Here is a 17,253-nt window from a genome sequence, read left to right as displayed (position 1 = left end):
TACTATGACTTGGATCTGAGGCATAGCTTGTTTGGTCACGTGATGAAAAGGGTAATGGTTAATTTGGGCAAAATCTGTGCGGCCTTTCATTTGATCCGACATTTGTGTGTCTCATGTAAGCTACAATTAGAATGGTGGCCAATTATCAGGCTCGGCAACTCACAGTGAAAAAAAACCCAGAGAATACTTGCTACCTGTTATAATTTTTGCAAGAAGCAAAGTTGTTGAATATGTGTTTTGGCCCCGTAAACTGAGTAATATGCATGTCGTGTCTTTGATTTCAAAGGAGATTATAAGCTCTGTTTCTGCATGACCATGTAGAATCGCCACTAGTAATAGGAAAATAAAAACTGCACATCATATAATCAATATCGTGACATCCTACGGCTGTTCTTATACCCTGTACATAATACAAGACCGTGAGCGTTTTATGGAGGCTTTCAATCATGACCATATAGTCTTTCCTCGCATATTGGTTTGGATCTCTGGCGTGAAGAAACTGATTATTGAGGGGATTTTAATCTTTGGTAAAAAAAAAGTTCCAGACTATAATACACAATATTCTGATCTTTAACAGTTAATATTCTAACCCAACTGAAGTCGTCGGTCTGGTATCCTGGTACAACTGTCATAATTACATGCGTAAACTAACTGGAACTATGGCCCAACATCACGTACAGCAACCAAAATACGCTCGTATCTCGAGCATTCCCCACTCTCCGCATCGGGACATCGGGGTAGCTTCCCTTCACCCAGTGTGTGAAATTTCTCGATTGGCTTTTAGTCCGGCACACGCCAGGTGTTTTCTGAAGACCGGCGATGAAACAACTTCTGAACAGTGTGTCATTATTATGATGTCCACACACGGGTGAATGATTTTAATCATAGCACTGCCAGAACACTAGCTGGCAAACAATCATTTCATATCTAGCTCTGACATTTGACTTGAATACCTATATTCAGACGACCGGGACATTCGATCGATCCATTCAAAAGTCGATGACACGGAACAAGTAGGATCTTATCAGTCTTGCCTAATAATACAGTGCTTATATACACACATGTGTGAAGCATTTCAAAAATATCCCGGCTCAGTTCCTGGGCTCTGCTCTCCGTCGTATATCATTTATATACTCAAGGGTGGAGAGGGGCAATCTGTGGTCACGTGTCTTGCCCACGGGGAAACAAGCAACATTGCACTCATGTTAGTCAAAGACGCACAAGTGAATAAGCCTTTTGCAAGTTAAATTTGGACAAAAATCTGATACACTGAGGTATCTGATTGCACATAAACCGTTTGAATTCCCCAGACTTAAGACAGTGTTGCTATCTCTTGTGATTCGGGGCAAGCTTTTGCATAGCGACCACCAACTCCTGAAGGGACTGGTTCTTTTGTGCCCTTCTTATCCATTTAAAACAGTGTATTAAGTCAAGGTGTCTCTCATGCAAGGAAAAGCTTGCCCCGAATCAGGTGGTATACTAACAGTGTATTTAGTTTGGAAAATACAAATTATGTTCACTTGAATTTAAACAATTCAATGCAACAGATTTTATTCAAATTTAACTTGCAAAAAGCTTAGTACAAATTTAGTAACCTACCAACCAGAAATACCTAAGTACTTATAACACTGCTTGGCCAATCAAGGCGCTACGTTGTTCAATCTGACTTGGTTTTGGGAAATATTGTACCCATCGTTTCAGTCGTGAGATATGTGACAGTTACTTCAGCCGGCTTGCATGAGAGTTATTAATCCCCGTCTGTCATGCCTCAAAGGTCACGTGACTTCCTTCACCCCGACGCCATTAGCTCCCTCTGATTCCTAAGAATATCTCACGCTACATTGCCCTCTATCTCTCCACAGATTGGATGATCTTGGAGGCATTGTTCGCCGGGGAAAATATATATAAATCAAATTTTCCCAGCAGAGCGCCGTGCACCGCGAGCGATCTCCACAAGGAGATAAAATCAGGTATTGCACTCTCCTCCCCGGGTTCCCAGCTGCTAGCACGCCAGTCGTGCTATACGCAGGAAAAGGAGAACCATACACCACAAACACATTTACAATTCCACTGAGATAATGTTCGGTGTCAATCCAGTCATTCTGCCAGTGCCTCAACTGTACCATTAGGGAAATAACTGTGGCCAACTTGTGCTGCAGTCATACTGTATAGCATGTTTTTACTGTATGTGTTTATGGGAGTTAGCATTTCAAAAGGTTCATAAATATTGTTCCCAAGCTTCGATTTCCATCTTGTAGAGGAGAAATCTTATGCTTATCTTAGTATCAATTTTTGCTGCTTTTTAAAATCCAGTTTACAGATAAAAACTGATGCATTAGTTTTATGGCCTTTTTATCAGACATCTCCCACTGTTTCAAGTCATCGTGTGCAGTTGACTTTCTCTTTTTGGTAACGCCTATTTTGTCACGATTTCGAAAGATGTTTGTTCAAATCCCCAATATCAAGTAGGAAGTGTCAAAGACAAAATCCAGTCCCGTCTATCAGTAATGTCCATGTATGTTAGTCACAATGTCGAAGTCAGGGCGGGCAGCACAGAAAACATAAGACAGCATGGCAGAATGTTGACGTCTTTTAATTCGTCAGCCACAAGCCATGGTGAGCTGAAATAGGTTGGTCAGTTCATGGATGGCTGGAACCCACTTGTGTCAAAGGCAAATAAAGAAAAATAGCTTCATGCTATCTCAGTCTCAACGTTATAAGCAAACAACAATGTAGCAGATGCAGTAAATATTCTATGTGTTTTGCTATGGCAGCATTGCCCGTATAGTAACTGTTCCTATTTCTGTTCTTCGGCCCTCATTATCTAGAAAGCGATGACGACAAGCTTCTCCTGCTGAACAAGCTTCTCGAAAAACGAAATGGCAGTTCAAGACAACTCTAACATGGTAAGCGTCTCAACATGCATCGGTGTATTTTTCAAGGAACCAACGGGCAGTCCCGATGTCGTTGTATAATTACTGTGCCGTAATGAACCAATAGGCTTTCCGAGGGTCGTTGTGTTCGGAGAGGGTCTCATAATTAAATGAAGCTATTTACAATGGCGCCTGTATGAAGATAGAGACATCTCTAGCACCGATCAATCTTACTTCATTACTGGACTGCAGACTAATATTACATACAGTTGATTAATTAACTGTTCCTCGATCATTTTTATCTGACATCATGATTTCAAAATACTTTCATCAGTAACTGCCCCAAAATCCAACATGAAACTAACTGCCTTTCGCGCAAGGCTCTGTAATAATTATCAAATTTAACATACTCTGTCACCTGTCACCTGCTGAAAGCATAAAACCCTCTCCCTCAAAAATCAAACCAACAAAATAGAAAAACAAAACAAATACCTGACCGTATTTCTCGAAATCAAAGACGTCTTGTCTTTAAATCAATTATTTTTTTTCCGATAGAATACGTTCAGGGTTTTGCTACGCCTTTTCTAGCGTTGTTTATTTGATTGTGTTTTGTAAGACAGAAAGCTGGTCTTTTATACAGTTCGTTTTGGTTGGAACATGATCGCAAGAAGAAAACCAGTAACGCAGTGAGATATGAAACAGTCATACGAGCGGCCTGTCAAAATAGCCCGGCGTAATCCACACAGACATTTCAATAGTGGCGGAGATTCGCTATAGAGAGCCAGTGAGATTTTCTGAATTCCTAGGGAAAACTCAGACTAGCTTGCGGTGTGATTCATTTCAGCAATAAAAATGTAACTTGAAAAAAAAACAGTGATGACCGTAATGGTGTTTGCACGCTCATCGTGGTTCGTGACAACGCTCAACTACGGCTGTTCTTATCAGACGCTGGCCGCTAATGCCAGCAATTCTTTTTTCTGTGGTCACACATTTCGTCAATAACAGCTCTTATCACTTCATCGCAAGTGATCGTAAGAATCGCAAACAACGGTTCAAGTCTTCGTATATAAGCGGATAGATCGGTAGAGATAGGGATCCGCGAGACAATTATTTTGCCACGCAGCCATGGTGAAATATATACTCAGACGCATCATTTCTCCGAATAACTTGATTTAATAAGTATGCGATAGATCGATTTTTCTAAGACGAAGTCGGCCGACATGGAGATGGTTTAACTTTTCCTATGCGCCTTGATTCATATGCGGGTAGTGATGGCCGGAGGACAAACTTAATAATCACGGATTTGTAGGGATTACTGAAATGGAAAAGAAGAGCAATTGTTGCCAGGGTCATCAGGTGATTCACGGTGCGCACGTTCGTGGTTTTTCCCCCCGTCCTATTGGTTACCTGTACATTAACAGGTTGTTCTTGTGCTGAGCGGTTTTGGGCGTAATCAGAGCGTGAGGAATCGTGATTGGATTAGGGTGAAGGGACGTGGGCAGATGACCAGGCTGCAATCCGAAGTCCAAAGCATGCAAAAGGAACAAAATGGAGCACAACGACCTTGTACCTACACGGTCTAGGAAATAAAGTACATGACACTGAGGGCTCTGACTTGAGTAACGAAAGCAGAACAAACGACCCAGCAAACCAGTCATTGATGAGGTAAATCGCGGGCGGTCGAGCAAACAGTGGAATTGGCAATGAAGACGTCCATATAAAGAAAAATCCCGTGACAACTGCAGCCGGATAATACAGTTGTGTTTGGTATAACCCTGGAGACCTATAGCTCGTAAAAAGTCAAAAAGTGTAAAGTGGAAAATAAGATTTGTGATGACCGTTTTTACAGATGATCTTTGCTTTAGTTTAGTCTTTGTCATTGTAATTGCTTGAAATTCTCCCTTGCGGCGCCGTGTACAGATAAATGTTGACGAAATTGAACCGCTAGAACAAGCTGAATATTTACAGCTCAAGCACCCGTGGGACTGGCTTTTTTGAAATAGGGTCAACTGCTACAAGCTTCTCCACCCCGTCGTTGGACCATTACAAGCAATATTTGTCTTCCAAAAACCACTAAGGATTCAGCGGAATGAATAATAAACATCAACCCAGCGTGGACCGACGGTCGTTAGGCCTCATTCCTAGTTGAAGCACCCTAAGCGTGAGGTTCTCTGTCATAGCTGTTTCCGTCCCCTGCAAGCCCTCTCTCAATGTTGTCGGCGCTTTAAGCTAATTGGACATGAGGTACCAGCACTGTGCTGGGACGAGACTTCAGATAATACCAAAGGTACTGGATTATTTGGTATCCTTTTCCAGGGAGCATCGCCACATCGTTGACTGACGCTGTCCGTCGAGCATTACACCCATCGCCAACGTACAGCGACCGTGAATGTTACCTCGATCATGCCGTTCAGGCTCATTGATATGTTAAATAATTGTAATCGTTCCATCGGGATTTATTGCATCAGCAACGTGTATGACTATGGCTCTCAATTAGAGGCGGGCCCGAGTGGCAGAACAGAGGGCGTATGATAAAGTAAACTAAAATACAACTTTACATACAACTTTACATTACAACTGAGGTCAGTTTACTTTTGGACTGTCAAGTAGACAAAAATTAAGGTTTAGTAGCTATATATTGGGAGTGATGAGGTCTTTAAGGTAGGGAGGTATGATACACAAGTCATGCTAGCTACGAGGGACTGAAGCACAGGTCACATCCATAAATAATAATAACCCCTGAATGTGACCATTAAGTGAATGGTGTGCGGTATCATATTGAGCACCGGCTAAGAAACTCTTCACTTTGAAGAAATGTCCACTATTAATCTTTCACACGAAGAATCCGTATGCGGCATTTGGTCGCTGATGCAGGATAAAAGTCTTACAGTGATGTCTGGTGTGTGCGTGTATGGAATAACTGAATGCTCCTGTCACTTAAAACGCCACAATTCGCAAGTGGCCAGCTCAGTATAAACCCGACAACACAGAAAACTCCCATGATCGTCGAACATATGGCAGTCAAATACGGTTAAAGAAATAGCCAATACTTCAATTCAATAAGGGCAAAGCATGTCTGTGCTCAGCCTACAAACTAATGCAATTATTTTTCGGTCGTATGTTACCTCACATACACAGAGTTAATCGTATCAGATTCCACCGTTCTGCCGTGGACAGCTTTTTTTCATCCCGGTCGCCACGTTTTCTCCGAGAAACAGCAACTCACCGGTCGAAAAAAAAAACGGTTATAATGTGACGGGCCTTTATCTACCTCTCTGTTCTCCGGGCACTGTTTGCACATATGCCACGGCTTCGTGTAACGGCACACACCACATTTCGCCAGGATCAGCATCCTCTTGATATCCAGGCAGAGGGACAAGATCGACCAGAAGCCGATATTGCAAGTTGGTAGCACTCTTAAGGGAGCTTCAATTAGTTGGCTGGTTAGTGCATGAGCACGTCCCAAGATCAGGCCTCTAATTGCCCTGCCATCGATGACTCGGGCTCACACCGCGACCCAGCCAAGTACGAAAGAGATTTGTGACGTTGCTTCCTAATCGCCACTAAACTTGGACAGTGACTGTCAATGTCTCTTGCGTGCACCAACCATTATGCGAATTGTGTTTCAGTGCATTTTTGAAAACCTCCCATTGCTCAATCCCAAGTGTCATTTCTGGTGTTTAATTGAAGACGTGCCTAAATTACCAAATCTTTAATATTGGTCACTATCCAGCGTCACTGAGATGTTGAACTAGATCAGCTGACGCCAGGCACTGTAGCTCCTGTTCTTTTGTTAAACCACGTCACTACATTGCCCTGGAGAATTCTGGAAGTAAGGCACAAAAGTGTCTGGAACCCAATCACGCAGTCGTTTCACGCAAGTAATTTGCATAATGCATAACCAGCGCTATCGCCTGGATTGTGTCGAGCAAGTTACATCATTGATTTGTATGTGAACAGATTTTGTGAGATCAATCACATGCTTTGAGAGCAGCCTTCTAGTCTGGCAGCACTAATATTTATGAAGTAAAAAGAATCATTCCGCTCACGATTTCTCCATTCATCAAGAAACCCTGTGGTTCTATTCTGGTATCATTTTGTTTTCAAACTGCCACCAAACCGGCCACAAATTCAATTAATTCACAGCGCTGTACCACTCAGCCCTATTGGTGTTACCTTCTTCCGCAGACTGGACAGTCGTGATAGCATTCTACTTCACTCAATTACGCAATTTATATCACAGACATTTTTTTTTGTTGCGAGACTGCGCACGGAACCGTTTCAGACAAGTCAAGGGCAATGGTATTCATTTTCCCGCCTTTTTGATCGAATCATTTGGGCAAGTTGCCGCTTGGAAGATAGGCGAAGGGGGAATAAGGAGTGGAGGTGACCTCATATAAAGACCCAAATGAGATTAGACCTGATGATATGCAGTTTTCTTCGGGCGAAATTCAAAGGAAAGAATGCTGTGCTCCAACAGGGAAAGAAAAATGGATACCAACACAGAGAAAGTCTGCTTCTGTTTAAATAACAAGAAGCGACACTGCGTTGAGGGCAAAAAGGGAAAGCTGGCAACAAGCAGACGTGAAAATTTAATAATACAATCCTTTGAGAAGTAATATAAATTGTAAATACAAACCTAAGCACCTAAGATAACCTCCAGCAAAGCAAAAATGCAGAACATTACTGCAGAAATCATCAGTAATGCAGGTTGATATTCCCAATTGGCGGGCAAAGGCAACTACTGCCCTCTTTTCATTTTAAATTATTCATTCTCAGTTCTCGAAAAGAAGCATAACAATTTTTTTCTCTCATCACCTTTTTCTTTTAGGCGTATATGTATTACAAGTTAATAATACCTCCCCCAAAACCAGTCAAGGAAAATAACTTGCATATGAAACACTATCGACAAGTTCGAGGCAGATTTTACTTGGTAAATAAAAAGATCATATACTGGATAATATACACAGCGCCGGTAAGGGAGCGTGGGCTTCTGCTGCGAGGAGTTATATGTGCGGCGGTTCTCATTTATTAATTAATTCTAAGGCGCAACACGCACTCGAAACAAAATTGAGTTCGATCAATAACACACCGCGAACAAAAGACTTCTGTGACAATTACAACCCATGCTAGAGTCATCGCGCTTCAAATCACATCTCCCTCTGCACATCTCCCTCTGTCGGAAAAGATATGTAATCTAGATCCCTCTTACCACCTCGTGAGATTTACAGAGCAAAGTGTGAAATTGCTCGCTGGCATCCACCTTAACTCCTCATATCAGCCTGGTTCGGCGAAGCGCGTGTATCCATTTCGAAAAGAAAAATCCTGGTACCGAAATGAAAACTGAGGAATACTGTTTGCCGATGGTAGCTGGATCTGGTATCGGTTAAATATTGCCTATAAATTACGAAAATCTACCTATTTATATCGCATGGGCAACTAATCGGTATACTGGACGCTCGAATTTATGTAGTTCACGCAAAACAAGCACGCAAACAACTAGTCTCTCTGAAAGTTGATTTTTTGGTGCATGAGTCATAAAACAGACGTCGTTTTCGAAATTTACAAACGATGAAAAACTATGATGGTCAAACCAGTTATTCCACTGGGAATAGGGGTAATGTTGACTGAAATTCCACTGACCTGTTCACCTCCATGTCGGCGCTGGGGCTTGTTCCTCTTAATTTTCCGCTGATGGCCCCCGCCGTCATCGAATACGAACTTAATTTTCCGTTCGGGCATGTTTTGCAGTGGAGATCCACCGAAAACGTAAAGGATCCCAAAGATAGCTCTACCAGTTTTGTCGCGTCGGCCCGAGTCGCTCCTGTAATATTCCTGGTCAACGCGCTCGGAGGTCACACCAAGCTTGATATGAGCAGAGATGGAATATGTACCAAACTGCAGCCATGATCGTCTGAGATTTATGAGAGTGTGAGTAAACGGAGCCTCAGGGTCGGATCACAGGACCAAACTAAAGTGCCTGGAACAAGAGATCCATATTAGAAACTGGGTGGCCCGGGCGCGCACACAGGAAGAGGAAAAATAGAGAGAAAGAAAGAGAATGATATTGGCTTAAACTACAGTAGCCGGGAGGCTGTTGATTATGCAAGCAGCGCAATGAGGTCTTGTGAGGACATTAGACGGTGCCGATACAGCTGGCAGGGTCCCCCGCATGGGAACCATCGATCCGTTCGGTGACTCCCACTTTCAAGTCTCTTCCGATCCGCCCGCTTCGCACTGCCGTACCCCGGTCGGCTATGAGCATTCACCGTGCCGAGTCTGGGTTATCATAACCAGTGTGCATGCACAACCGGCGTCGTACTCCGTGTGGCGTACGAAAAGTGGTGCAACGAAGCGACTGTGCACCCGGCCGGCGCACCACCTGCGGATTGGGACTTCAAACCTAGTTCATCAGTTATCGTCGGTAGAAAGGAACCTTGAGTGCTTTATCACGCCAACTGCTGAGTGTTTATTCATGCTTCAGTGGAAACTATTGGCTCAGATGTCTCGGGCTGCATAAGCATTCTGGAAGACCTATCTACCTCACCATGAGGGTTTCCACAAAGGGGAGACGCACTTCTACCCCTTATGGCCTTTTTCTCTTCATGTCACGCACAAACTTCCATACCAGGGACAGACATTCACTCGGAAACGCAAAGGGGACTTTTAATTTGGAATATCACCATGGTAGCCTGGCGACCAGAGTTTCTGTGATTCGTCAACAGACGTTTCGCGCTCCTTTCGTCCTGCGTGGGCAGTGACTGTCTCTCTTCAAGCAGATGGGCCGACTGGACCGGATTCTAATTATGATGTACATCGCGTCATGCCTTGATTAAATATGTGTCAGTCGAAAGTACACTTCATGTGAACAAACCGGCTTCACGGAAAAGATGTTTTGAAAAATGTTGTTGGACATTTTGTTTCATTAATATGTTACGTTAAAAACTATTCCATTTGTGCCTGTCATAACATTTACGTAGGCTATTTATGAGGTTTAAAGATACTCTGCCAGAGGATATCAAATGATAGTTGAGACAAATCCTTGACCTTAATTATTGTGATAAACGACATCAGCACACCTTCAGTTGGACTTGTAACGCACACCCATCTATTGCTGATTTTGTTTGACTCACAGGAGAAGCAATCGAACCATTTGATATCAACATTTCGGGACATGATCAGTAAATTGATTTTTATACATGTACTAGGAACAGTTTGGCGCTTTGAAACATTGTGGAAAGCGCATTATAGATGTTGTAAGTTATAGTTGTAGTTATGGTTATAGTTGTCGTTGTAGTTGTAGTTATAGTTATGTCTACATTGATCACACCCCTGATCTGTGGATTCTGGTGTAATATGACAATGTTCTCTAAGCTCTAAATATAAAACCTGGCGGGGACCGATCAAGATGTTGAAATTGGGGCAAAGTCTCAGCACGGGTTTAGGGCCCTCTAAAGCCTCCCCTAAATTTATTTTTTTTAAATCTTTTATTTCAGGTCTTGTATATCTCCAGGCAACTATGTAAGAGGTAGTTTTTTTTATTCATAAAAATAAAAGCAGTTTTACACATCATAAGCTGCTTTAACATTTATAAGCTTTGTGGCGTCTGAACTTTTCTACGTGAGAGACAAGCAAAACGTATCCATGTTGGAAAGCAGGGTGTGATAGTTTAACTTCCCTAACTAGATTCCCATCAGCGTGTGCGCCATGCGCGTTTCTTTCCATGAGTCCATTTCTCGTAGAGTCTAAATTTCGCGCAACATCGGATCACGTTTTCAGAATGAACGTAAAAACTAAGTAGTTTCAACGGATTGGCCGCATAATCATTGCAAGAACACGTGTCATTTTAATTTTAATTACGGGTTTTGCCAACACATAATGGTCCCCAGTGCGCAGTCGTGCAAAATTAATGGACACTGTGTTATTTGAAAGCATTGTTTCTGTACAAATCGTCCCAACTACTGTTTCCAGGATCGAATTGGTGACATACATCTGCTTGGCCTTGGTTTTGTGTTCTTTGTGTGTCGTTCACCAGCGTAAATGGGATACTTCTGAAGTACATAAAATGGAACAGATCAATTCTAATTGTATTTCCCCTGAGTTTGAACTAAGCACGTGGAATGGATTAGTCGAAGTTTGAGTAATCTTAGAAACTGACAAGACAGTGTTTGTAAATGCTCACTGATTAAGACCACGCCCTAACTGATCACATTTTCCCTGCCCATAATCATTGAGTCGAGGTGAAATGAATGAGCTGCAATAACATACCGAGGATGCATCCCGCTCCCCCCCCCACCGATCTTGTCTCATCTGCACTACTGGACGTCCCTGCTCCGCGCTGTATGGCGCGACACGCAAGTGTTGTCAACGGCACAGCAGCAAGCGGGCGGGCGTCACTCAGCGGTGTCTAGGGGGGTCGTGTGATTTGACGTGTTTTAAGCCCGCAGCCACTCACCAACAGCCACTCATGAAATCATCAGCTGGAGTGACGACTCGAGGCAGCGTCTGAATGCAAGTGTAACATTTCCCGCTTTCAATTAGTCGCTCTTTTCGAATGGTCATCAATTAGTCGGGATCTAGTCCTCCAACTATGGTAGCGGAATATACAAGTAATATTAAAGTACTTGAGGCCATAAATCTGGTTTATATCAAGTTATCAGCTGAGCAATATCTAGTAAATACAAGATAATCAATCCTCCCTAACGGTTTGGACAGACGCAAAAGTCTTGTAAATTGCGAGAAGTGCAAAATGAATGCTCAGCGAGAGAAGATGACTATGTTGTTTTGGTATTCCGAGCATCGATTTCCATCATGCAAAGCCTAAAGTCATTCAGAGAAAAGGCCTACTTTCAGAAAATGGAGCCAACGACAAATGACCCAATTCAGACTCAGTTTCAAGTACGCTATCCCCGGATAACGGTACAGCCGATTCCTCATCAACCAGACCTTTTTCACTCCCCTCTCAATATTCTTCTAAATGTGTTGTCTACGGGGGCTCTTCGGAGGGAAATCTAACCTGGGTCCATGGCGTTCTGGCACCACGATTCCTCCGGGCAATTATCTTATGAATACTTGAACACAAAGAATTCTGATATTAAGGAGCAGTACAACTTAACCCCAATATTATTCCAACTTAATACATCCAAATCCCGCCAAACGGAACCCAACACCCATGAATTCGTACCCTTAATGGTATGTTTTAGGAACAAGTGGGGAGAGTTTTGCAGAGGGGGGGGGGTCCGCTAAGCTTGTCCGTCAACGGAAACAAGCTATACTGAGGCACTCCAACGGTGGACATTGTCTGCGACTATGCCCGGCAGACGAATTGAGTGATTTAGTACCACGGGTTGAGATGTTGGTTGGAACAGACAAGTAATGTGATCTTCCCTGACCAGCACTGTACTTGCTGAATGAGGACATCTTACTTGACCTATGGGTTCAATTATGTTAGTGATATCGCGTACATGTTTCATCTGAGCACTGATTGGAGCCTAGTGCTTGCTTTTCACCCATGTCTTCCGGCAAAAAAAGGTCACTTTTTGGTCACATCAGTCGCATATAAAGCGGTACAACTTCATCTGTTAATGATAACGAGCGCATGCAATCTAAAATATATAGGAATCTTTATTTCAAAAATACACAATTAATAACATGGACCCATTAAGGACATGGTCATTACATATCAGCACCCGTATTTTGACCAAAAAATGGAATTCCTCAAAAGTCGGTATAATAACAGCGCCCTCAAGAGTTTCTCAACTTTGCGCCCTGTCGATGTCTATGATGAGCACGACTATTACAGGATTTTAGATGCGTAACTACTCTCAAAGTCAGTCGTATATCACCGGCATAATGCACAGAAAGTGCGGGAATGGGTGATGGAAAAAAAAAACACCGCAAAGACGACACAACCATACTACGACTAGGGTTTCTCCGGAATACAAACCCGTTTTCCGACCGCCTCGGTATTAGCACGGTATTAGGGATTACCACAGGAATTTCATTTTAAACACTTGGAAAAAAAAATTAACTGTGACTCGCATTCATTTGAATAGGCCTAACCCCGCAGTTATATGAAGACCGAAACCTACTGAAGTTTGAATTTATTGTTTGCCGTGTTATGAATACCAACAGCCGTATGAATTGCTGAGCAAACACACTGTGATCAACTAGGGCAGAAAAATAGCCTATCGTTGGTCAAATCCAAAGAAACGCGGGACCTTGAGGCACGCTGGCTTAATTAAAAGCGAGCGCGCGTCTACCGCTATGGCTGTTTACTCATCGGACAATTAATATGCAGTATCGTTGGATTTCCGATTGCTACTGCAAAATAAACATACCAAGCACTGCCCACTCTTGCGTTGAGATGGCAGAGCACAGTCAAGATACCTCCTGCATAGAAACACGATGGCTGCCAAGGCCAAGGGATTTGCAAGGCGTAAGACAGAGATATTAATAGCAAAATCATTGGTTCGAAACTTCACGGAAAAGCCCATTCCATCACCACGAGCTCATTAGATCCTCAGAGAGTAAAGAGTTCCTATATATAATTTTTGACCATGTTGTTTCAATTTTCAAGTTGATAAAGAATTGTGATTCCATGCACACGGATTGGTTTTGCCGTCCAGCCATTCACTGCAGGACTCGCTTCAACAGCAACAGTAACTGGGTAGATATTCAACCAATCACAAGCAATTTGCACACTTGTCACTTTTTAGAACAAGCTCAATTCGCTGGTTTTTCCTCCGATCTCCTCCCGGAGGAAAAAAACACACTCACAGTGTCCACTAGATAGAGACCGGCCGGGCAGGTCAAATTAGGCCACAAAGCCCTGGCTATATGTGAAGATACCATGGTGAGGTCTCTTGAGTTCACTGATCACAGCGAAGCAGGTCCTACGTAATGTTAGACTAAGATCATCAGGACGTAGCTTACCTGAAAGAGAACGGTACCTATGATTTGAGCGACAATCCAGCACAGTTTACCTCAAGCACGCAGTCTGGGCACTTGCCCAAAATAATAGCAGCTGCCAGAGAAGCTTATTGCTTCTTTGTTATTCAGGCAAGTCTCAACAATATTTCAAATAGGGTTTCATACAAATACTTGGCACCTCTAGACACCTGACCCGGACTGTGATTTAATTTTCTACAAAAGGCACATTCACGTAGGCAGACCTAATCTTATTGCTGATTCGGAAGTAAAATTGGATAAATCTCGAGAGCGAACCTCCGGTAGAACCGTCAAATGAGGCTAGCAAGAACATTTACATAAAGCTTTCACAGACGGAATTTTTAAAATCGACTTCCCTATTTCAGAACAGTTAGAATCGCTCCAAGCCGAACAAGACAGCGTTTATTTAGCGGGCGTCCTTTAGTCCACAAGACCGGCGCTGGAGCGTGGCAACTGCTACCTTCTCGCAGGGGGCGCTCTGAGCAGCAATCGATACTCCTCCACGCCATATTGGTCGAGTTCGGGCGGCCTGTTCTTGACACGAGTTTCGTGTTCTCGCGCTCGAACGGCGGGAACACGACCAAAGAACACTGTTCTCGGAACAGATTCACACACCATGTCCTCGTCAGGGTTTTACACGAACACACAGAAAAACTCGTGAGATTTGATTTTTGAAAAGCTGCAAAAACTATAGAGATGGCTTGCAAAGCTGGAGACAATGGAAAGTTTTCCAAAATTAACAATAATTTTCTATGACAGAAATAATTTTAATGGAAAAGAAGTTAGCCCAATTATCCAAACATTAACTCTCGAAGAAAGGAAAAGGACGCCGCCATGTTGCTTGCATGCTACAAATAACTACCAGCGATAACCAGTTGTACGTTCCCGGAGTTCGAGCGGCCGACTCACGAACAACAAATCGAGCTGTTTGTGAACATACGAGAACAAGCCGCCCGAACTCAGCCTTTGATATCGGAAACTAGATTTGCTCAAGTCTGCTGCCTGCCGCGCAATAACGACGCACGACACTGTTCAGTAACACAAGCGATGGCCTGACTAACCCCTGTGGAACTCGTGCGCACGAACGTCCGTGTGATTCAAGCATTGTAATTCCAAATTGCTACGAATAGGGAAAAAACAACGATTTCATCTTTCCCCATGGTCACGAAATGGAGATCAAGCGGTCAATGGCCTTGCACATACCTATGACCAGACCTCCTATGAGGTGAGCAATATTGCTCATGGCTTTCTTCCCCAATGGCGAGCCAGGATTTCATGTGGTTTATTTAAGTCTTAGTTTGAATTGTTCCTGACAACTTTGTGCAGAAAGCAGGTCTTTGACCTCGAACTGTTTTTAACCGGAGAAGGCAACATGCTCAAATTCCTTAGAATCCAAATATATGAAAACTGACATTTCGCGGCAACATTTAGTCTGAAAGTCTTGTTATGCAACAGAATAGCGGAGCAGATATTGCAAAAGCACGGACGCGGGTTTCAAAATTACTTAAGTGCGCACTGAACTAAATTCATATTATAGAAATTACGTTTTATATCCTGTGATCCGTAGTGGTAAGTAGACGAGAAACCACAATTAATATTGAAAATAATCTTGTTTGATGTAGTGCTACCGTTAGGGCATCGAAGACAGTCGAAGGAACTATAAATATCCCGACTAAAAATGACTTGCTTGTGTGAACAAAGTGGTTTTCTTTTACGGATCGTCTCTCAGTTTCTCAGCAGCACAATGTTATCGCCGTCTTGGACATTCGCAGCCGCGCTCGTGTATCATACCCGGCCACCGCCCGACCGTTTCGTAATCACACTTGACATCCATCGCCAAATATGATTATTTGCCGATCGGTTGCCACGGGGACGGCCTACAAATTAATGGCGGGGAAAAAAGAGATTTTCTGAGGGCAAGTTGGGAGAAAGTGTGCTCTTTTGCCAGTTTATTTGCATAGGGAAGTAGCAAAGCTAAATGCCCCCGGAGGAGAGTAATTATCGGCCGGGGCGAAGGGAGACTTCGAGGGGGAAAGTGATCACTCAAATCGAAGCACCTCACCCTTTGTGATCGCTGTGCAGTCTCAGGCTGTTGCCAAAAGGGTATGAATGGACAGCCCGATTCGGTACGCGGTTGATTGCTTCGTCTGAAATTCCAGCACATTTCTCATATTGACGAAATTTCAACCAGTGTCCTTAAGCTAATCTTTTTTGTGTGTTTTTCCGTACACAAGCTCAAAGTGAAATCGACAGTTTCTCGCTCATCAAAAGTTGCTTTTTTCGTGATGTTTCTAAATACACATTAGAACATAAAGGTTTGTGGTTAGGCGTAAAAAGGAAAAAGCTTACAAATACATGTACTTGGTTAAATCTTTATACTGTGTCCCAATAGTCTTTTATTTACTGTCTCGGTATTGTGGGACCAAGACAACACTCGTTTGACGAAAACGACCCCTAACGTCCTCGATAATAATTGGTTATTCGTTTTAACTGCTACATGGTGACGGAAATGAACACCGCCTCGGGCATCCTATCCCCGATTGTGTTACACTGCTGATAATCTCGCCTAATCTCGCGTAATCCCGACAACAATAATCCCGCGCCAACAACAGATTTCACTCTTATGTCAACAGACAACCCCTGCCGCCCTCGTCACCACAGCCGGGGATATCCACGACACCATTCCAAGAGTTAATTTCCTGCGAAACCTTGCAAATCGATCCATAAAAGAAATCCGAGCCCGACAGTGGCAAGGTGCGTGCACTTTATACACCCTATTGGTTCGTTTGTTCATCTGGCGCGCTGAATAACCCGTGTTATTGACCTGTACGCTGAAAATATGCTTGCCCCAACTTGTACCTAATAGGAAAGTCATCTATTTTTACAGCCTAGAGTGTAGCTACTTACTATACTGTGACAATATTGACAAGAGATGTGCATGATGTTGCAAGAGCTTCGAAGGAACCGTTGAAACGCCTGTCCACGTCTTGGGTTTGATACGGATTTTGTATGTAGCATAAATAAATGTTCCGAGGTTACCAGTGTTGAGAACCTCTTTTGTAATAACTTTTCACAGACAGTTCGACGGCTGAAACAGATTGTTGCAAATTTTACGGCAAATCATAATTCATATACTAGATAGTAAATCCCCAAGAATCTCCGTCCAGATGGGAGCAGTAAATTAGCAGTATACGTCTGGCAAGGTGCAACTACATCTTTAGTTTTTGTTTATATTTAAAAGGGGGATTAAGCCGCCCTATAAGATGTCCTTTCTATCAGCATGTCGCTTGAACTGTTGATGTGTATGCACAATATGTCCCATACCCGGAAACAATTTGGGACCAGCTGCCAGCAGTCGAGCCCTCCTTGGCCCGATTTAATGCCCAGCTTTATGGCACACTTCCCGCGCCATGATTTACACCTATCCGTC

The 17,253-nt window shown here is 43.2% G+C and overlaps 2 protein-coding genes across 12 annotated transcripts in view; one reads left to right on the top strand and one right to left on the bottom strand.

Annotated features, from left to right (window-relative positions):
* The window catches only part of LOC110976357 (uncharacterized), a 159,621-nt gene that overhangs the window by 65,309 nt on the left and 77,059 nt on the right, over nucleotides 1–17,253 (top strand). For 5 of the 8 annotated variants that reach the window (XM_087143126.1, XM_087143123.1, XM_087143121.1 and 2 more), the window contains 2 exons: nucleotides 1,863–1,970; nucleotides 2,829–2,906. The gene's annotated coding sequence lies outside the window, so the exon portion shown is untranslated. The remainder of the gene's footprint in view (nucleotides 1–1,862; nucleotides 1,971–2,828; nucleotides 2,907–17,253) is intronic. The other 3 variants (XM_087143130.1, XM_087143127.1, XM_087143125.1) reach the window with 1 other exon arrangement.
* Nucleotides 1–17,253, bottom strand: part of LOC110976301 (short transient receptor potential channel 4-like) — a 106,543-nt gene that overhangs the window by 64,205 nt on the left and 25,085 nt on the right. The window contains exon 1 of one of the 4 annotated variants that reach the window (XM_022229448.2): nucleotides 8,517–8,639. The exons of the other annotated variants lie outside the window; for them this stretch is intronic. Within the exon in view, the coding sequence (XP_022085140.2) occupies nucleotides 8,517–8,615 (99 nt within the window). The 5' untranslated portion in view covers nucleotides 8,616–8,639. Of the gene's footprint in view, nucleotides 1–8,516; nucleotides 8,640–17,253 lie in introns of those variants that run through there. 4 annotated transcript variants of the gene reach the window in all.

This window comes from Acanthaster planci, linkage group LG11 (genome assembly GCF_054643075.1).
Source record: "Acanthaster planci isolate LZ-2023a linkage group LG11, COTS_SCS, whole genome shotgun sequence".
Taxonomy (NCBI): domain Eukaryota; kingdom Metazoa; phylum Echinodermata; class Asteroidea; order Valvatida; family Acanthasteridae; genus Acanthaster; species Acanthaster planci.
Note: the sequence above shows the minus strand (reverse complement) of the source record. Positions and strands in the feature narration are given on the sequence as shown.